Here is a 16,571-nt window from a genome sequence, read left to right on the forward strand (position 1 = left end):
TGAGATATATCTGTGAAGTTACATGATTGGTTTTGGAGAAACAAGTCAGTCTTTGTTCAGTTTTATGTTGTATATAAATGAATGTATTTTGATCTAATAAAGTTATACATTTATTGCAATATATTAAATCCTATAAATTCAAGCAGATTTCTATCATTGCATTTTATTCATACCAAGAGTCATACCATATTTGTAGGAAAGATGTACTGATAAAATTATTTAATGACACCATTCATTGTCAACAAGCAGAGGTGCCAAGACGAATTCACGTTTTCAGAATTCCTATCGTCCCAAAATCCTCATTTTGATCCCGAAAACCTAGAACTAGAATTATAGTTTGTGGAAAATAAATATGAATGGATATTGGCCAAGTGTTTTCACTAATTACATTTCCATCCCACACATAGATGATTTTTTTTATTAAGTAATCACTGCCTTTGGAATAGAGAGAATGCCAAGATATGGAATAAATGCATAACTTTATTGATGATCTTTTAAATTAAAGGCCATCTTTCTTGACGATGCCTTAGCTGGTCTGGGCTTTGTCGTAGCATGCTTGTCAGCATTTGTATTGATTTAACCATTTCCACATCCTGTATCTACACCTGATGTAGTTATCGGTCCTTCATAAGTTTTACATTTACATTAGTTTGACTGTTGGCATGATCTTACTTGGATTTCTTGTACTCGAGATACAAAATTCATATTCATGTATTTAAAACTCCTTCATTTTAATACAAAGTAACTAGTGCAATGGGTGAATTCAAGTTAGGTGCTGACCTTTCGGTGTTGAAGCGATTTTCACATTAGCACAGCACCAAACGTGAATAAGTTGCTTGTGGGATTATTTGCTCCCACCAGGTGTTTAACTGTGATCATTTCACTTTTTTTGTTGTAAATTTACTTCAGGTTTTGGAGCTGAGAAAACCTTTCTAAATTGTGTTTCAAACACCAAAACCAAACTTGAAATTATGTAACAGGGTTCCCACAGAAATTTGAAAACAGTCTTCCATAACTTTTCCATGACTAAATTGCCGTTTTCCATGACTTTCTGTGACGTCCCACGGTCCCAGGAGTAATGTAGAATTTGGGATGTCACAAAACTGGGAAAAGTGGAAATCATGTACACCAATTATAATAGCAGAGTACGGGAGTTGCGCGACACGACAAACTGGAAAGCTGCCATAGCCAAGACGTAAATGCTATTCCATGACTTTTCACAAATTTTGCTAATTCCCTGACTTTCCATGACCACAAATTTTTCCAGGATTTTCCATGACTGTCTGTGGGAACCCTGATTTAATGAAACGAGTACATAAACATGAATACATTTTGGCATTAAAATAGAGCTTTTCCATAATTATATTCCCAAAGCAAACAATATGAAGTAACCAAGAATAGTTCTCTTAAATTGATTTAAATATTTAAAATGCTGGCATGCATTCTTCTAGAGTGATGGCCCGGTAGTATTAATATACTTCAGTAAGATCTTGTAAGAGACATATATATTTTCATTTCATATAATGATATTTTACATATATATATATACACACACTGCATTAGCATGTATACCGCTGTTTAATAACACTATGACATTGTACCCGCATCTGAATCATGTGAAAATAAACATTTGTCTTTGATGTAAAGATACAAGAGACTTGTTTGTATCATAAAGGGTTGTAGGGGTGTTCCATTACATGCTACTGCTAGTCTAAAGTGAATTCATTTGGCATTATATTTGATAATGGAAAGTAATTGCGATTATATAAAATTCTTGAACATATGCATCCTGAGTTTAGACTGAATGATTTTAAGCATGAAAATGGTTGATGCTGTCTTTAAAGTTGGTGTGTCCTGCAATAAATGTGACATTTGTGTAAAATCAATTTTAAGTTTCTAATCTTGTATTCTTTGTATTGATGTCGTGCAGGAGCTTTCTGCCATTTTGTTTTGAACTTGATATTCCATGCGACTGCTAAACTTTGGAATCTATGAATGGTTATTGGGATTTTTACAATATGCATATTCCATGGACTATATATAGCCACTACACCAAATTTGCCTATTGTCCAACCTTCATTTTGTTCATAGACAATTTGGAGTTTGCATAGTGTAAATCAAAGTATGATTAAAACACAAAATGCTCTGTATAACAAATACCTTCATCCATTCCCGAATGAATCTGTTATTTTCAGAGAGAATGAGAGAGAGAGAGAAAAAGAAAGAGGAGAAAAAGGGGAGAGGGAGAAAGGGGAGAGGTAGATGGCAGAGAAAGGGCAGGGAATGAAGAGAAAAAGTAAAAGGGGACTCAAGGGAGAGAAAGAAATAAGATGGTGTGGAGAGACAGAGAGAGAGGGGGATCTAAAGATTTCAGAATGTTTCCTCAACTCTTTGCATGCTGAATTAATTTTAGGGGGATAATAATGACAATTGTTTCCATGTCATTTTCTCTAATTCAATATATCCATATTGTACCATTGATACTTATCATTATTCTATAGATGTCATCCAAGAACTGTTGCCTTTTGCTTATCTAATTTGAAGGCAGGGGAGAAAACTAATTATTACGATTGTTATTATTATTTCATTGTACGAATGTGCAAAATTGCAACATCAGCGTGCATAGGGTTAAGACCCACGGCCACTACACACCTTACGATTGGTCTACAAGTCAAATTTGCAATTAAACCTGAGATCAAACATAGAAACAAGTGGAATGCCTCTGGCCGTCTCACCTGCATCACGCGGTTCAATATAGCAGCAGTGCTGACTTTGAATACTACTCTTACTCGCACAAGATGTTCAGTGATACATGGTTACTCTTATGTCCACTTTTTATGAACTAGACCAATAAACTTACAGAGATATGATGGTTATTCACCAAAAAACCCCAACATGGCCAAAGTTCATTGACCTTACATGACCTTTGACCTTGATCATGTGACCTGAAACTCGAACAGGATGTTCAGTGATACTTGATTACTCTTATGTACAAGTTTCATGAATCAGATCCATAAACTTTCAAAGTTATAGGATGGTAATTCAACAGATACACCCAATTCGGCCAAAGTTCATTGACCTTTGACCTTGGTATGTGACCTGAAACGTGCACAGGATGTTCAGTGATACTTGATTACTCTAATGTCCAAGTTTAATGAACTAGACCAATAAACTTTCAAAGTTATGATGGTAATTCAACAGATACCCCCGATTCGGCCAAAGTTCATTGACCCTAAATGACCTTTGACCTTAATCATCAGACCTGAAACTTGCACAAAATGTTCAGTGATGCTTGATTACTATTATGTCCAAGTTTCATGAATCAGATCCATAAACTTTCAAAGTTATGATGGGAATTCAACAGATATCCCCAATTCGGCCAAAGTTCATTGACCCTAAATGACCTTTGACCTTGGTCATGTTACGTGAAACTCATGCAGGATGTTCAGTGATACTTGATTAACCTTATGTCCAAGTTTCATGAACTAGGTCCATATATTTTCTAAGTTATGATGACATTTCAAAAACTTAACCTCAGGTTAAGATTTTGATGTTGATTCCTCCAACATGGTCTAAGTTCATTGACCCTAAATGACCTTTGACCTTGGTCATGTGACATGAAACTCTAATAGGATGTTCAGTAATACTTGATTAACCTTATGGCCAAGTTTTATTAACTAGGTCCATATACTTTCTAAGTTATGACGTCATTTCAAAAACTTAACCTCAGGTTAAGATTTGATGTTGACGCCGCCGCCGCCACCGCCGCCGCCGCCGTCGCCGTCGGAAAAGCGGCGCCTATAGTCTCACTTTGCTTCGCAGGTGAGACAAAAAAAGCACTGTTCAAAATGCTGAATCACAAGTTTCCATAAATTCGGTCCCATTTCATAAAACTTGTTATAATAACAAATTTGCAATAACAGTTAAAATCTTGAGAAATAATTCACTTTGATAGGCTGATAATATACCTCTTAATATAGAAAGTGAGCAGCAGTTATTTTAATAATTCTTTATGACGTGGGAAAAAGTTAAGTTATGGAAGGTCAACTGATACAAGTTTACCTGTATTTCTCAGCTCATTCTCTATGACGATGAACTTGGTTGTTAAAATGAAGTAACTCTTAATAATATTGCTACCACCTAACTACACCTTCCTCTACAAAATTTATGAAAATAACAAGAATTATTATTTTTCCATTTTTAGAAAGATTTCAAATTTATCAAAGTTATTAATGATAAGACAACACAAGGTAATTAAATGAGACACAAGACCAATCATCCAATAACGTAAACTTAAAAAAAGTCCATTACATTAGCCATGGAAAACAACCATTTATTGATGAATGTGTTCATGGAACATAAAAAAGAAATATGCATAAAAATAACATTTTAAAAGCCACCTCTGGACCTGTTTCATAAGGATATTTTTTACACCTATTGTAACTTTGCCATTATGGCAATTGTCACGTTATTTCCATGGTAGTTACAAAATGACAAAGTTATAATAGTTTTAAGTCTGTTCTTGAAATACATATATATGGTACATGTACATATATAGGTAGATTTACATGAATAACCTACATAACGATGTTACATATGCATACTTGTAGATGTTTACCCTGATGTAACATTGGTTTAAATAAAAACAAAGAAATTAATGAAATATATATCAGATTATAGACCATCCCAGAATTTTTTTTTATTTGAATCAATAAAGAAAAATCAAACAAGCATAATGCCGACAATTTTTATCAAAATCGGATTTAAAATGAGAAATTAATGATATTTTGAAGTTTTGCTTATTTTACACTTATATTTTCTGCACAATTTAAAGAAACAGACTTGACTCACGCTTACTTTTGTTTTTGTTTGATTTACACAATATTTCAATTATTACAGATTTCACAATAAGGATCCTCTTGATTAACCCACAAAAAGTTCAAACAATGGTAATTCCACATGTTTTGGAAGGAATACAAGTTTGTAATACCAGTACATGAAAATGAGGAGAAAATTAAAATATTTCATCTTTCATATAATAAAATACCCAAAAAAGGTACACAGTGGGTGATGTCATCAGGGGAGTGTTTCACTGTTACTATGGCAACTGTTGGATAAAATGGGACTTGTCGGATAAAGCGGCCGACAAGTCCCATTTTATCCAACAGTTGCCATAGTAACAGTGTTTCTCAGCCAATCAAAATCCAGGAAAGTGACAACTCTTCGGACAAAAATATTGGTATAACACTCCCCAGGTCCCTCATTTGCAAATCAGTAAATGTTTATAACTAAACTGATTTGATTTAAAATGTCATAACTTTCTTATTACTAGCATACATTTTATTTTAATGAAATTTTCAGTTTTATGCTTATTTGATTTTTCTCTTTTCAAGTAAACGTTTTGTTGGGGTGGACTTGCTCTTTAGTGAAGGATTTGTGAAAATCTGAAGAATGATTAAGTTATTGACTTGATAAACTTCACTTATTTTGAGGTGTCACAAGCAGCTCGTCAATGCCATGGGAAATAAATTCCAGAATTGTAGATTGACTATGGTTTTACCTGTGCAACCAAAATATCATCTGACAAATGATTTCATGCTTCATTCCATACATGAAGGTGAAAAATATATCAGTCATCATGAAACAATGGAATTCATGGACTTTATATTCATGTACATGACATGACATCACTACATCTTGCCAATGTCTCCAAACAGAGATGAAATTTGTCTGTAAATTTGTTTCAGCGTCACTTCAACGTTCATTTTGTCTTTTAGAAACATAGCACATACCAAGCAAAACAACTGCCGCCTCATCAAGTACCCCATACAAATTTTAAATGGTACTCATGACTCTGAAATGTACATTGTTGTAAAGTCATTTTACAACTTTACAAACAACATTATCAATCATCCCTTTGCCTATCTAAAAGTCATTTGCTTGATGATGACATTTCAATCTAATTCATGAAAAATGTTAGGGCAGCCTTATTACTAAAAAATAATTTGATATTACCTTGACAATACAGTTTGTGACACATTCAGGCCTGGACACATTAAATGTTCTAGGAGCAGTAAGTTTCAAGCATTGCTCAAAAACTGAGATTGGCATCATAAGACTTGAAACAGATTGACCGTATACAGATACTTAATCCTATAAGTCCTCTTCAGAGTTTGGGGGGGGGGGTCAATCTGACATGTTAAAGGCTCCGTCACATCGTTCAGTGCAAGGCTTGCGGGTGAGATGTGGGTGAATCCCCGCAACAAACCAAAACAAAGATTTGAGCATGTTCAAAACTTTTCTGCATGCAAATTGGACTTGCGTGCGCTTTTTCGGGCAACTGCATGTGAGATGTGTGCAAGATACTGTCAATGCAGGCAACCTATGGGTATCAAAAATAGTTACCCGCAAGGCTTGCACGGAACGATGTGATGGGGCCTTAATAGATGGGGCACATTCTTTCAGATGTTAAAAATAAATTATCAAATGAGCAGAATGAAAATACCAGTATGTGTCAGGCTAATGCCAGAAAGAGATACAATGTACTCGGTATGGAGGGGGAGATGTCCTTATTGCTGGAATGCATTTATATTGGTAGATGGTTAGCGAATCTGTTTTATTTAGTATTTTAGGGACTCGGCTTAATGCTCGTACATGTGTGCATGTCATGCTCAACTTTGAATATGGAGCCAAGAGACATATACCAGAACTTCAAAACCAATATGTGTACAGGTAATGCATCTTATGATATTGGTAACAAAGATGTCTGAATAAATATGTCTGAAGTACTTGAAGAAACCAGTACATATGAAGTATTATATCAGTCGAGAATATCACTAAATATGTGGGTCCGCCTGATGGATGCTTGACCTAAACAAGCACACCTCTCGCTCTCCATCATCTCAGAAACATCTGCAAGAATCTTCAGCAATGAAGATGGCTGATTATCCAGAAGGGGGAGAATTTTCTCTCAATTTCATTCAAAGCATGTCTGGAAATATTTCTTCCATTTTCAAACTATAATGTCAATGAAGAGTCATCATGGTACATCAACTATCCTTTGTGGGTATTTGTTTGGAGCATCCAAACTAGAATTCATTTAGGAGGTATCTAAAATTTGTTCCAAGTGGACGGTATCCTGAAGAATGATAATCTATTGTATTTACAATAGTCTTTACAAAAGTCTTTCTATTTACACATATGAGCTCGGATGGACACTGGCAGAGTTCCCCAAGGAAAGCACAGACATTCTGACTTCATTTGGTATTTATCACTGTCAGTGGGATCCCTCTGAAAAAAGAGAAGAATATTTGAGACTTGAAAGACATTTGATTGAGAAATAAATATATTTCACTTATGATATAATTAATGCACAAAAATCAAGTTAAATGATACAATGTCATTGTCACAGATGATGATGATGGGTTCTTGTAAAGCGCCGGTATCCACCTCAGCTGGGCGCTCATGGCACTTGCATAGAGATATAGCTGAGGAAAAGTTTTCATTTCATTTCGGTCACAAGGATTAAAACAAATGAACATTCAAACATCCATGCATTCACACACTAGTATAAAGCAAACTAGATTTCAAAGATTTTTTTTAACAGGGAAGTTCACCATGACATTTGTTAAACATCACATGCGAAAAGCTCCATCATGTCACTAAATGTATCAGTCCCTAACCACTATTATTATAGAATAGCCTATAACAATCTAAGCGAGGCATCAGCAATACTTCCGATGCGAAAGACTAAGAACAGTGGCACTCTGGTCTTGCATTAGATGTTGATTTCTTGTTTTCGATGAATGACCGGTGGCAGTTTTTCGTACAAAAAACAAGCTCTGGATCCTGGTTGAGCAGCTGCTTGCATTTGACATAACAAATTCAAAGATAAAATGAAATCTACATGTATTCTCTGATGGATTTTCATCAAACCATCATCAAGGTTTTCCCATAATTTTACTGTTTTTTTCTTAATTATTGGGTTGAACTTCCCCTTTAAGCCTTGGTGTCTTCTAAAAATGTTTCAGATCAAAAGATACTTACCTTCCTTTGCTGTAGCAACCACAAAGGCATCATTCCTGACGTCCTTCCAATTCATCAGCTGAGCCATGATTCTTCTTGACGGATTCTCCACCACCGACACAAACGATGTGAGAGCTTTGTGTGCGCTGGAAATCCCAAACTGCGTCCTGGCCTCTTCAACTGTTTCAGGATCCCCTAAGCTACGGGCCATAGTGTAGGCTTTCCCAAAGTAATGAGATGCTTTTTCGTATTCGCCCTGGATAACAACAAAGAAAGAAAATGAAAAGAGACGATATGTTAATACTCGTAACAGACGATGTGATGCAGGAAAGAAACTATACAAGGGCTCATGGTGATTTTGTGCCCAAAATTTTCAAAAAGAGCCCTGGAAAATAATAAAAATAAAAAAAACATCCCATTCACTGCAATGTTAAATCTTTTCCAATGTTGCAGATCTAGGCAGTAGATTGTAGAAAGTAGCCCCCCCCTCCTATTTTTTTCCTAGTGGCCTTCCTGTTATCTCTATGTAGTAATCATTCATCAGCAGAGGTGATGTACATGTCCAAATGCGCCCAATATTTGTAAAGTAAGTTTGAAGCAATAAGCACATTTTGATCCTGGCATCCTAAATGATTTCACCCTTTGTGCGCTGGATCATGAACCCCTCTGTGCTGAATTATTTTCAGGGATGGAATTAATGCACTGTTTGCTTGAGCGTGAAATGCAAAGTTCGCGAGGCGCCGAGTGTGCATTGGTGCGAAGTAGGCATGGAAAGGGTTAAAGAAAGTGTATGATCATGATGGTATCCTGAATGATTTCTTCATATCTTAAAATAGCAACCTAAAATGTTTCCTCATATACAACATGGCTCCTACATGGTTTCTTCATAACATAATAAAAAGTATCCTAAAGGATAAACTACTGAAAATGCAATCAGGAAAGACAGGAATATCTTACCAGTGAATTGTAAATGGCACCAAGACAGCTACAAGCTTGGCTCAGAGCCTTCTCCTCGTTATTCTTTTCAGCAATTTCAACAAACATCTCTAGGTAAGTCACTGCCTCATCTCGCTTTCCTTGTCTGTCAAAAAGAAATAATAGTAAAAGAAAATAAATCAGTATTTTCTTTGTAATCCATACCGGTATTTCAAAATATTTAACAGAAATTTTGTGTCATTTGGCATTGAAATGAGTGGACATAATTACTGAAATTGTTCTCCTTATCTTAAAAAATAAGGAAAGAGCCAAGTAAAGATAGGAAATCAATAGTATAAACATGATTTTGAAATATTTTACTTCCCAACATTTCAACATAGAGTTAGACCATGGCAAAAGTTAAACCGAACTTCGGCCTGACTTAAAGGTAAATGCTAGTTTTGGTAACGATATCAAAATGAGTTCATACAGAATCCAATGAAACGACCACCAAAGTGTCTGTTTCTATAAATAAAATGTTTGTGCCAAAGGATTCTGGAAGAAATTGTGTAATTGCTGAGAAATCAGCAAATAAGCACAGGATTCGGGTAGAGCGTCGGGCCCGACATTCCAAGCAATAATTATACACTGTCCTACGTGCGCTTATCTGTGTTGGGTATCTTCAGTCTGTGTACACATTTTAGCGTAGATTTCAAGATTTCACAAATTTCAGTTTATGTAACTGTACCAGATCTAGATCCTCAATGATATATACTGACAATTAAGCCTTGTTTTACAGACTTTCTCATGAAATCAGTGTTTACTGCAATTACTGGAATATTGCTTTAATATGGGTCCCCTGTCTTTTATGACTATCATAATGTAAATATGTCCATCATATGCGCTGGCATTTTACCAAGCTGTGGAATGTTGGAGATGATCATGATTAGAAGAATCGATGAGAGACCACATGAACTGTCCCAGTGACGGAATGAATGTCTAGTTATCATCATCATCTTACCTCTCATATGACTTAGCAATAGCTTCACATGCTTGCCCCATTCCAGCTTGGTCATTGTATCGTTTACAGATGTCCATGTAACATTGTAAGTGCTGCAAACGGAATATAAAAAAAAACATCTCATAACCCAATTACAAGTACAAAATAAAAATACTGTCTCCACCAAGTTCTACTTTGTAATAATTTGTTTTAAATGCAAGTGTTAAGTTTTAACTTTAAACTCTTTAGATTTTTTATTCACATTTTAGATTCATTAAATTTGTCTCTTGTGTCATCTGATAAGTTTTCTTTGTAGTTATGGACATTTTATCAATAACTTTTGGGGAAGCCTTTCCTTCTGTACGATTAAATGGGAATTACGAACTGTCCAAATGGTTATGGTGGTTGTTTAAACATCAATTAAACACCTTATTCAGCCTTAATACCAAAGGCTACAGTAATATTCATGAACATGATCATCTTAAATCATTACGATTCCACAAAGATAACTTTCAGGCATGGTTAAATCGTAAAACTGCTAAAGAGGTTTCTGTTACCATCAATGCAGTTTCACTGTCGCCTGATCTCTCATATGCTTGACCTAATCTGTAGCTAGCCTCTCCTTCTTTTCGCCCATCTTTACCTGAAAAAAACAACAAACAAATACAGATTCCACATAAAATTCATGAACAGACAAGTTAAATGGTACAGATTAGATGAGAAAGTGACTCTTTAAATACAAGGCAAAATTAATTGAAGTTACTGTACATCTATTCAGATAAACTGAAGTAAAATCAACAAAAAATCAAGGAATTATAAGGACAAAATAAAATCAATCTATTCTACAACTTGCCAGGACTTAAGATTAAATATCATTCCAGAATGACGGTTTACGACATATATTTGCTTAATTTCTTGTTCATGCCATTCTTGCTAATTTTGAAAAACAAATGCAAGAATCCATGGCATATTCCTCACAAAAAAAGCAACAAAACTGAATTTAAATATTACAACGATGCCAAATTAAATGTTCGGCTTCAACTTCAACTGCTCATTACGTGAATCAATTCATATTATTCTTGTTGAATAATGGACAAAATACCTGTATTACCAATTTTCATGCATCATATTTCATAAGCTGCAATGTAAAATTGTCTGTAAAGCTAAGATAGGGCTAGATAAAGGAGGGGAGGGGGTATGGGGGCCTTGCCCCTCTCTGCTCCCCTCTCAAGATTATATTTCACTATTTCGTAATTTTGCCACAAGTCATTTTTGGGGTTGCCAATTGCATTTATGGTGTTACCTTTGACCTTCTTCCTCCTTCATTAGATGGGAGGGGGAAGGGATCAAAAATATTTTGTAAATCGCCCGCCCCCATATTAATTTGGCCATATTAGAAAGTTTCTTACTTTCTTTGGCCATTTGATGTGCCTTGGTGAGATAGCCGATGGCTTCTTTGTGATCAGTGTTGTACTGACTCTGGAAGGTCTGTGCCGTGGCGGTGTAAAGGCGTCTCAGGTGCTCGCAAGCCTCAGAATGAAGTGACAGATTCTCCTTAGTCAGCCAGTCTTTGGATGACGTTAATGTGTAGAAAGCCTCAAAGTGATCAGCAGCCAGTGAGAACTCCCCTAAAAAAAATGATTTCAAAACAAGAGATATAATACAGCGCATCTCAGAAAGAAAAAAATACCAAAGAATGATTTCATCCCAACTTAATAGCAAAGATTCACACCTGATATGCAACAGTGACAAGTATTTATAAAACTATAAAGGTTCAGAATCATTAACTTGAGATCCTAAAAGTGATCAGAAGTGAGTGAGAACTAACATAACCAAGATTTCAAGACCAAAGAAAAATACAGCACATCTCAAAAATGCCCAATAATCATCCTTGGGGTAATGTTGCAAGAAAATATTTGCATTCAATTATATTTTTTTCTTTGCATTGATTTAAAAATTTAGCTGTAGCAAATCACTTTACACGCCTTAGTGACAGATGCAGATAAGAAGCTATGACGTGCAAATTTGGAAATACATGTAATTGCAAGACATATAGTTATAACAATAGTCAGTAAAAATCATAGACTCTTTGCTAGATGAAATGTATACCTGACCATGTACTACTCAGCTTAATACTTATTCACATTTTTTAACCACTGCTGGTAACTGATTACCAGTACATGTTGTATTCTACTCCAAATCAAGTCTGGTGGCCAATCTTGTTAGATCGAGGGCCCGTTTCATAAAGAGTCAAAGCTATTGTAGAGTTGCCATTATGGCAACTACCATGGTAACAGGGTTCAGCAGCCACTCACAATAAAAAATTCCCTGAAAGTTGTAATGATGGCAAAATTAGTAGTAAATCTTTATGAAATGGGCCCTAGACATTCAACTGTCTAATATTTGATAGAAAAGGATCTCCAACTCACCTCTCCTTTCAAAGCCGAGACCAATGTTACAGTGTGCCTCAGCCTCTTTCCTGTCTCCTCCTTCAACGACCCTCGTGGCCGTCTCCAGACAAGATTGAAAGAAATGATCAGCTAGCCATAAGTCGTTTTCGTCCAAGAAATACTTGGCGAGCCTTTCCCGCTCTGCATACACTTTGTTCATGTCATCTGCAGCAAATGAAAAGAGGTAAATGGAATAATAGCAATTAAAATGTTGTTGAAGTACATGTACAAAGCTGAAGTACAAAGTACTAACTCAATTTATTCTACAGAACCGACAGGAAATGGTCAGACCATTAGTTAACCAGTTTTACTCTTTTTTAATGGTACAACCTAAAATTTGTTAAATCCAATTATCCAAAATTAAAAATGAAAATAAATATTGAAATACATGCACATGTAGATCTATCTGGGGGAGAGGGAGGGGGTATACAATGTCAAAAAAGACTACCTTGTCTTAGGGCAAGCTCAGCCTCTGTGAGATGTTGTTTCATCTGCCTCAGTTTCTCGTGCTGGTCTGCAAGCAGGGATCGATCTTGCAGCAGAGAGTCGGCCCCTGCATCATCGACTATTTTCTGCTGGTGCTTCACGAGGGCAAAGATCTCTGAGAAGGAGCGGTGAAAGCCCTCCTGAAGAACCTCCAGGCATAGGTTGTGGAAGAAGGTATTGCGGTATCTAAAGGACAGAGAACATATATGTGACAGATGCTATTGCGATTGTAAAGCCTTGGGGAAAAAAATATTTATACGAGTAGATACATATTGAAGAGCTTTCCTATAATAGCTAGGGGCAGATCCATGATTTGCAAGAAGAGGGAGAGGGAACATAAAAAAAGGGTTGAAAGCAACTATTATTGGAAGCTCTTCAATGTAAAAAAAACAATCAGATAAGCTAAATCAAAAGAGACCCCCTTTGCAACCCTATTAACCCAGGACTCTGAATACTATTACTAATGACAGATTTAAATTTTTAATAATAATGAAAATCTAAATGGTATGAGTGATTTAAATTTTTCATGCAAATTTGAAAGGCATGTTTCAGCAAGACAAATTTGCCTTTGGTTCATAACTTGTGAAGTTAAAAACCCAACACCATTATTTTGCCTCACAAATTGCAAGATTTTGGTGTGTGAGGTCTTAATCAGCCAGCTGCAGTCTTCAGTTTCATTAATGCCGAAATACTTACTTCTGGGTCTCGATTTTGCTCATCTGTGGACTTCGACTTTTACCAGATCCGTTCTTTAACGAGTGCTGTCTATCTCTTCTACCTTGCATTCTGTATTTTGGCTTGGTATACTGCTCCGCCGGTCTCATCTTGTTGGGTGGACTGGGAACCCTGTGCTGCATGACCGGTTCTAGGATAGGGGAATGCCCCCTCGTGTTGTGAATGGCTGGCAGAGGAGCAGCCATCATCGTGCTCCCTCTCTATCTTTTTATCTAATAGCTTAAGGAATGCCTCGTCAATAAGCTGCCAAAGAAAATTTCAAAAAGTAGTATCAAGGTTAGGCACAATAAAAATGTATTTAAAAAAAAAATTATATTAAAGATAATCACAACTCCAGTAATACCACAAAATTTTGTATATCAATGCTCCTATCAGATATGGACCAATATTATGCTGTTGCCACCTTGGACTTGGCAATCACTTGTACTGTAGTTTACAAAAAAAATAATAATAATAAAACAAATCATTACTAATATTATTGCAATGTAAATTTATAGAATTTTGAAGTCAATGGGATAAACAGACAGGAAAAAGATCAATCAATTTTGTAAATTCACAGTTTATCCTCAAATTTTATTTCACAGGGTTTCAATTTCGAATTATTATTAAATACAGAGACATTTTTCTTCAAATCAAATTTTTGAATTTCGATAAAAACAGCATGATATTCTCCTCTGAAATATAGCCAAGGGTCGCTAAGTCACTGCCGAAGTCCGAGGCACCCAGGTCAGGGTTACAACTGCTCTTGCATAGTCTCACAAGTTATAGAAGTTAAAGTGATTTTCACGGCGAGTCTGCAAGACACTTTTATCATTTGACTTTAAAAAGTGCAAAAAACAGCATGAGAATGTTCTTGGGCAAATGATTTTATGAAAAAAATATGAAAAAAAACCAACATTTCGTCGGGAGAATATCATACCTGTAAAATTCAATTGAATAAATCTGAATTCATTTTCTGATTCTGTTCAATCATGATTTGATAACCTGATCAATGAATTAAAATTCTAGATCTCTAGGATATCAAAAGATTTTGGTATGTTTGAGTAGTAGATATAGTTCCCTATCCCTTTCTAATTCTATTTTTTATTTTATTTAAATGTAAGGAAAGTTATGGCTAAGGTCCAACTCCAAGACCAAATTGCCTAACTTCCAATCCAAGACAAGTTCCAGTCAGGAACTGCACTAAAAATAAAATAAGCCCCAAGGCCCAAATCTGCACACACAAAAAATCTAAATCTCTGCACACACATTGTCACCATCGATCTAAAGTCAACAGAATAATTACATAGGCCTAGTGAATTCTTAATAATACATGTAGCTGATAGCAACATAACATTTTGATTATGATAACAGAAAACAAGCCAAAAAGAAAAGATTCACATTTTCCAAGCACGGGAGGCTCGGAGCGAAGCGGAGCTTCATGACTCACGGCCACGGGCCGCGCCCGCCAAGCTTTGGGAGAGTTTTGGACCGATTTCTGACCAGCCCCTGCGATTTCTCTCGGTCCTCCTCGGACTTTGCAACCAATTTTGGATATTAATTGTGAATATTCAACTTCATAACATACTTTTATACTACATCCTTATGCCTCATAGAATGTAATTCAAACTTATGATGATGATAATTCGATTAGAATGCGAAAAAAAATATGAAAAAATGGCTAACGGAGTTTTATTCAATTCACTCACCGGTGAAGTCGGCGGTTCGTAGCTAGTTGTTATGGAAACTTAGCGGATGTGCTCAAACGTAGAGGGCGTGGCGTCAATTAGCTCTTGGCAAGTGTGAGATCGAGATCGGAGCTCGGACAATTTCCACTTTAATGCCCCAAAATGCCAAGCAAAATACAAAAAAACGTGTGACTTTTTTAATAAATAAAAATAAAGGTTGTGATTGTGAACCCTAGATGAAATATTTGGGGGCATATATACACATCTAATAATTTCCCGCATGGCACCTTCCCTTGTTACAGACCCTCAGCTCATCAAAATATCCATATAGCTGATAATGATATTTTTGACGTTTTTTTTTCTTTTTCTTTTTTTTTTCTCGGTACGGGGTCGAAACTCGACTGAAGCGGTGGTAGATGTATTTTTATCAATTATACTAATAAAAAATTTCCAAAATTCCAAAGCTTTTGACCAAATACTTCTTGAGGGTACTTATTGCGAGGGTGGATCCATTCATGAATGTCACCGTACGCAGAAATTTTTCGCTGGGGCACGTATACGCGTAAACTTTTTCAAAAAAAAAACACACAAAACAAAATTAATCGAACGCTCTCCCTTTCGCCCAGTTATTTTCTTTTCTTCATTTTACAAGTCATTTCTTATAATCTTTATCCCCGCTTCTTAGTCCATATCCCTTTCCTCCACGTCTCCTTCGGTAGCGTACCTAGGATTTCAGGGGGGGGGCGGGGGGCAAAATCTTCCGCAAAAAAATTGACGAGAAAAAAAGGTCTTCAACCACAACAACCACAAATAAAGGATTTCGTGCCAAAAAAATTGACAAGCCAAAAAAAAAAAGGTCTTCAACTGCTCGTCAGGGTGGGGGGGGGTAGGGATAGGTCCCTTGCATGGGTTGTGACTCGTCAGGGGGGTGCATTCTGCCCCCTGCCCCCCCCCCGTAGGTACGCTAGTGTCTTCGTTGTTTTATTTTCTTGTTCCCGTGTCTTTTTAGGAGAGTTATAAGTGAGCTGGTGCAGCCATCAGGGCGCCATTTCAAAATGGTCCTAATTTTCTTCACTTCTTCATTTTTCTTGAGAATTCTCAACCCCAACAAATTAATTCCTCTTTCACCTCTCTATCTTTTCTTCCCCTTTTCTTTTTTATTTATTTGGGTGGGGGGGGGGGAGTCGGGGAGATACCTCGGCATGGAAGAGTATAAAATGGGCATTTATTTACAGGACTGGTGATAACTTTCAGTTTTTTCTTGCTTTCTTTGCTTGTCAATTTCGTTTGAGA

General features: G+C 36.2%; 1 protein-coding gene across 1 annotated transcript; it reads right to left on the reverse strand.

Annotated features, from left to right (window-relative positions):
- Window positions 1–6,177: 6,177 nt before the first annotated feature.
- Window positions 6,178–15,375, reverse strand: LOC121413785 (tetratricopeptide repeat protein 29-like). The gene is made up of 10 exons (XM_041606741.1): window positions 15,300–15,375; window positions 13,573–13,854; window positions 12,839–13,062; window positions 12,370–12,555; window positions 11,350–11,568; window positions 10,498–10,583; window positions 9,962–10,053; window positions 8,983–9,106; window positions 8,047–8,281; window positions 6,178–7,290 (listed from the first exon to the last, which is right to left on the reverse strand). The coding sequence occupies exons 2-10, from the start codon at window positions 13,797–13,799 to the stop codon at window positions 7,277–7,279; spliced, it is 1,407 nt and encodes a 468-aa protein (XP_041462675.1). The 5' UTR covers window positions 13,800–13,854; window positions 15,300–15,375; the 3' UTR covers window positions 6,178–7,276.
- Between the last annotated feature and the right edge of the window lie 1,196 nt (window positions 15,376–16,571).

This window comes from Lytechinus variegatus, chromosome 1, assembly GCF_018143015.1.
Source record: "Lytechinus variegatus isolate NC3 chromosome 1, Lvar_3.0, whole genome shotgun sequence".
Taxonomy (NCBI): Eukaryota; Metazoa; Echinodermata; class Echinoidea; order Temnopleuroida; family Toxopneustidae; genus Lytechinus; species Lytechinus variegatus.

Bases quoted from the DNA above. Each gene is read 5' to 3' on its own strand.
- LOC121413785 (XM_041606741.1), bottom strand. From the start codon at position 13,799: ATGATGGCTGCTCCTCTGCCAGCCATTCACAACACGAGGGGGCATTCC. The intron at 13,063-13,572 runs GTAAGTATTTCG...TCTGTCCTTTAG, and splicing joins AGCAAAATCGAGACCCAGAA to ATACCGCAATACCTTCTTCC. The intron at 8,282-8,982 runs GTAAGATATTCC...GTTGTTATCCAG, and splicing joins GTGCCATTTACAATTCACTG to GGCGAATACGAAAAAGCATC.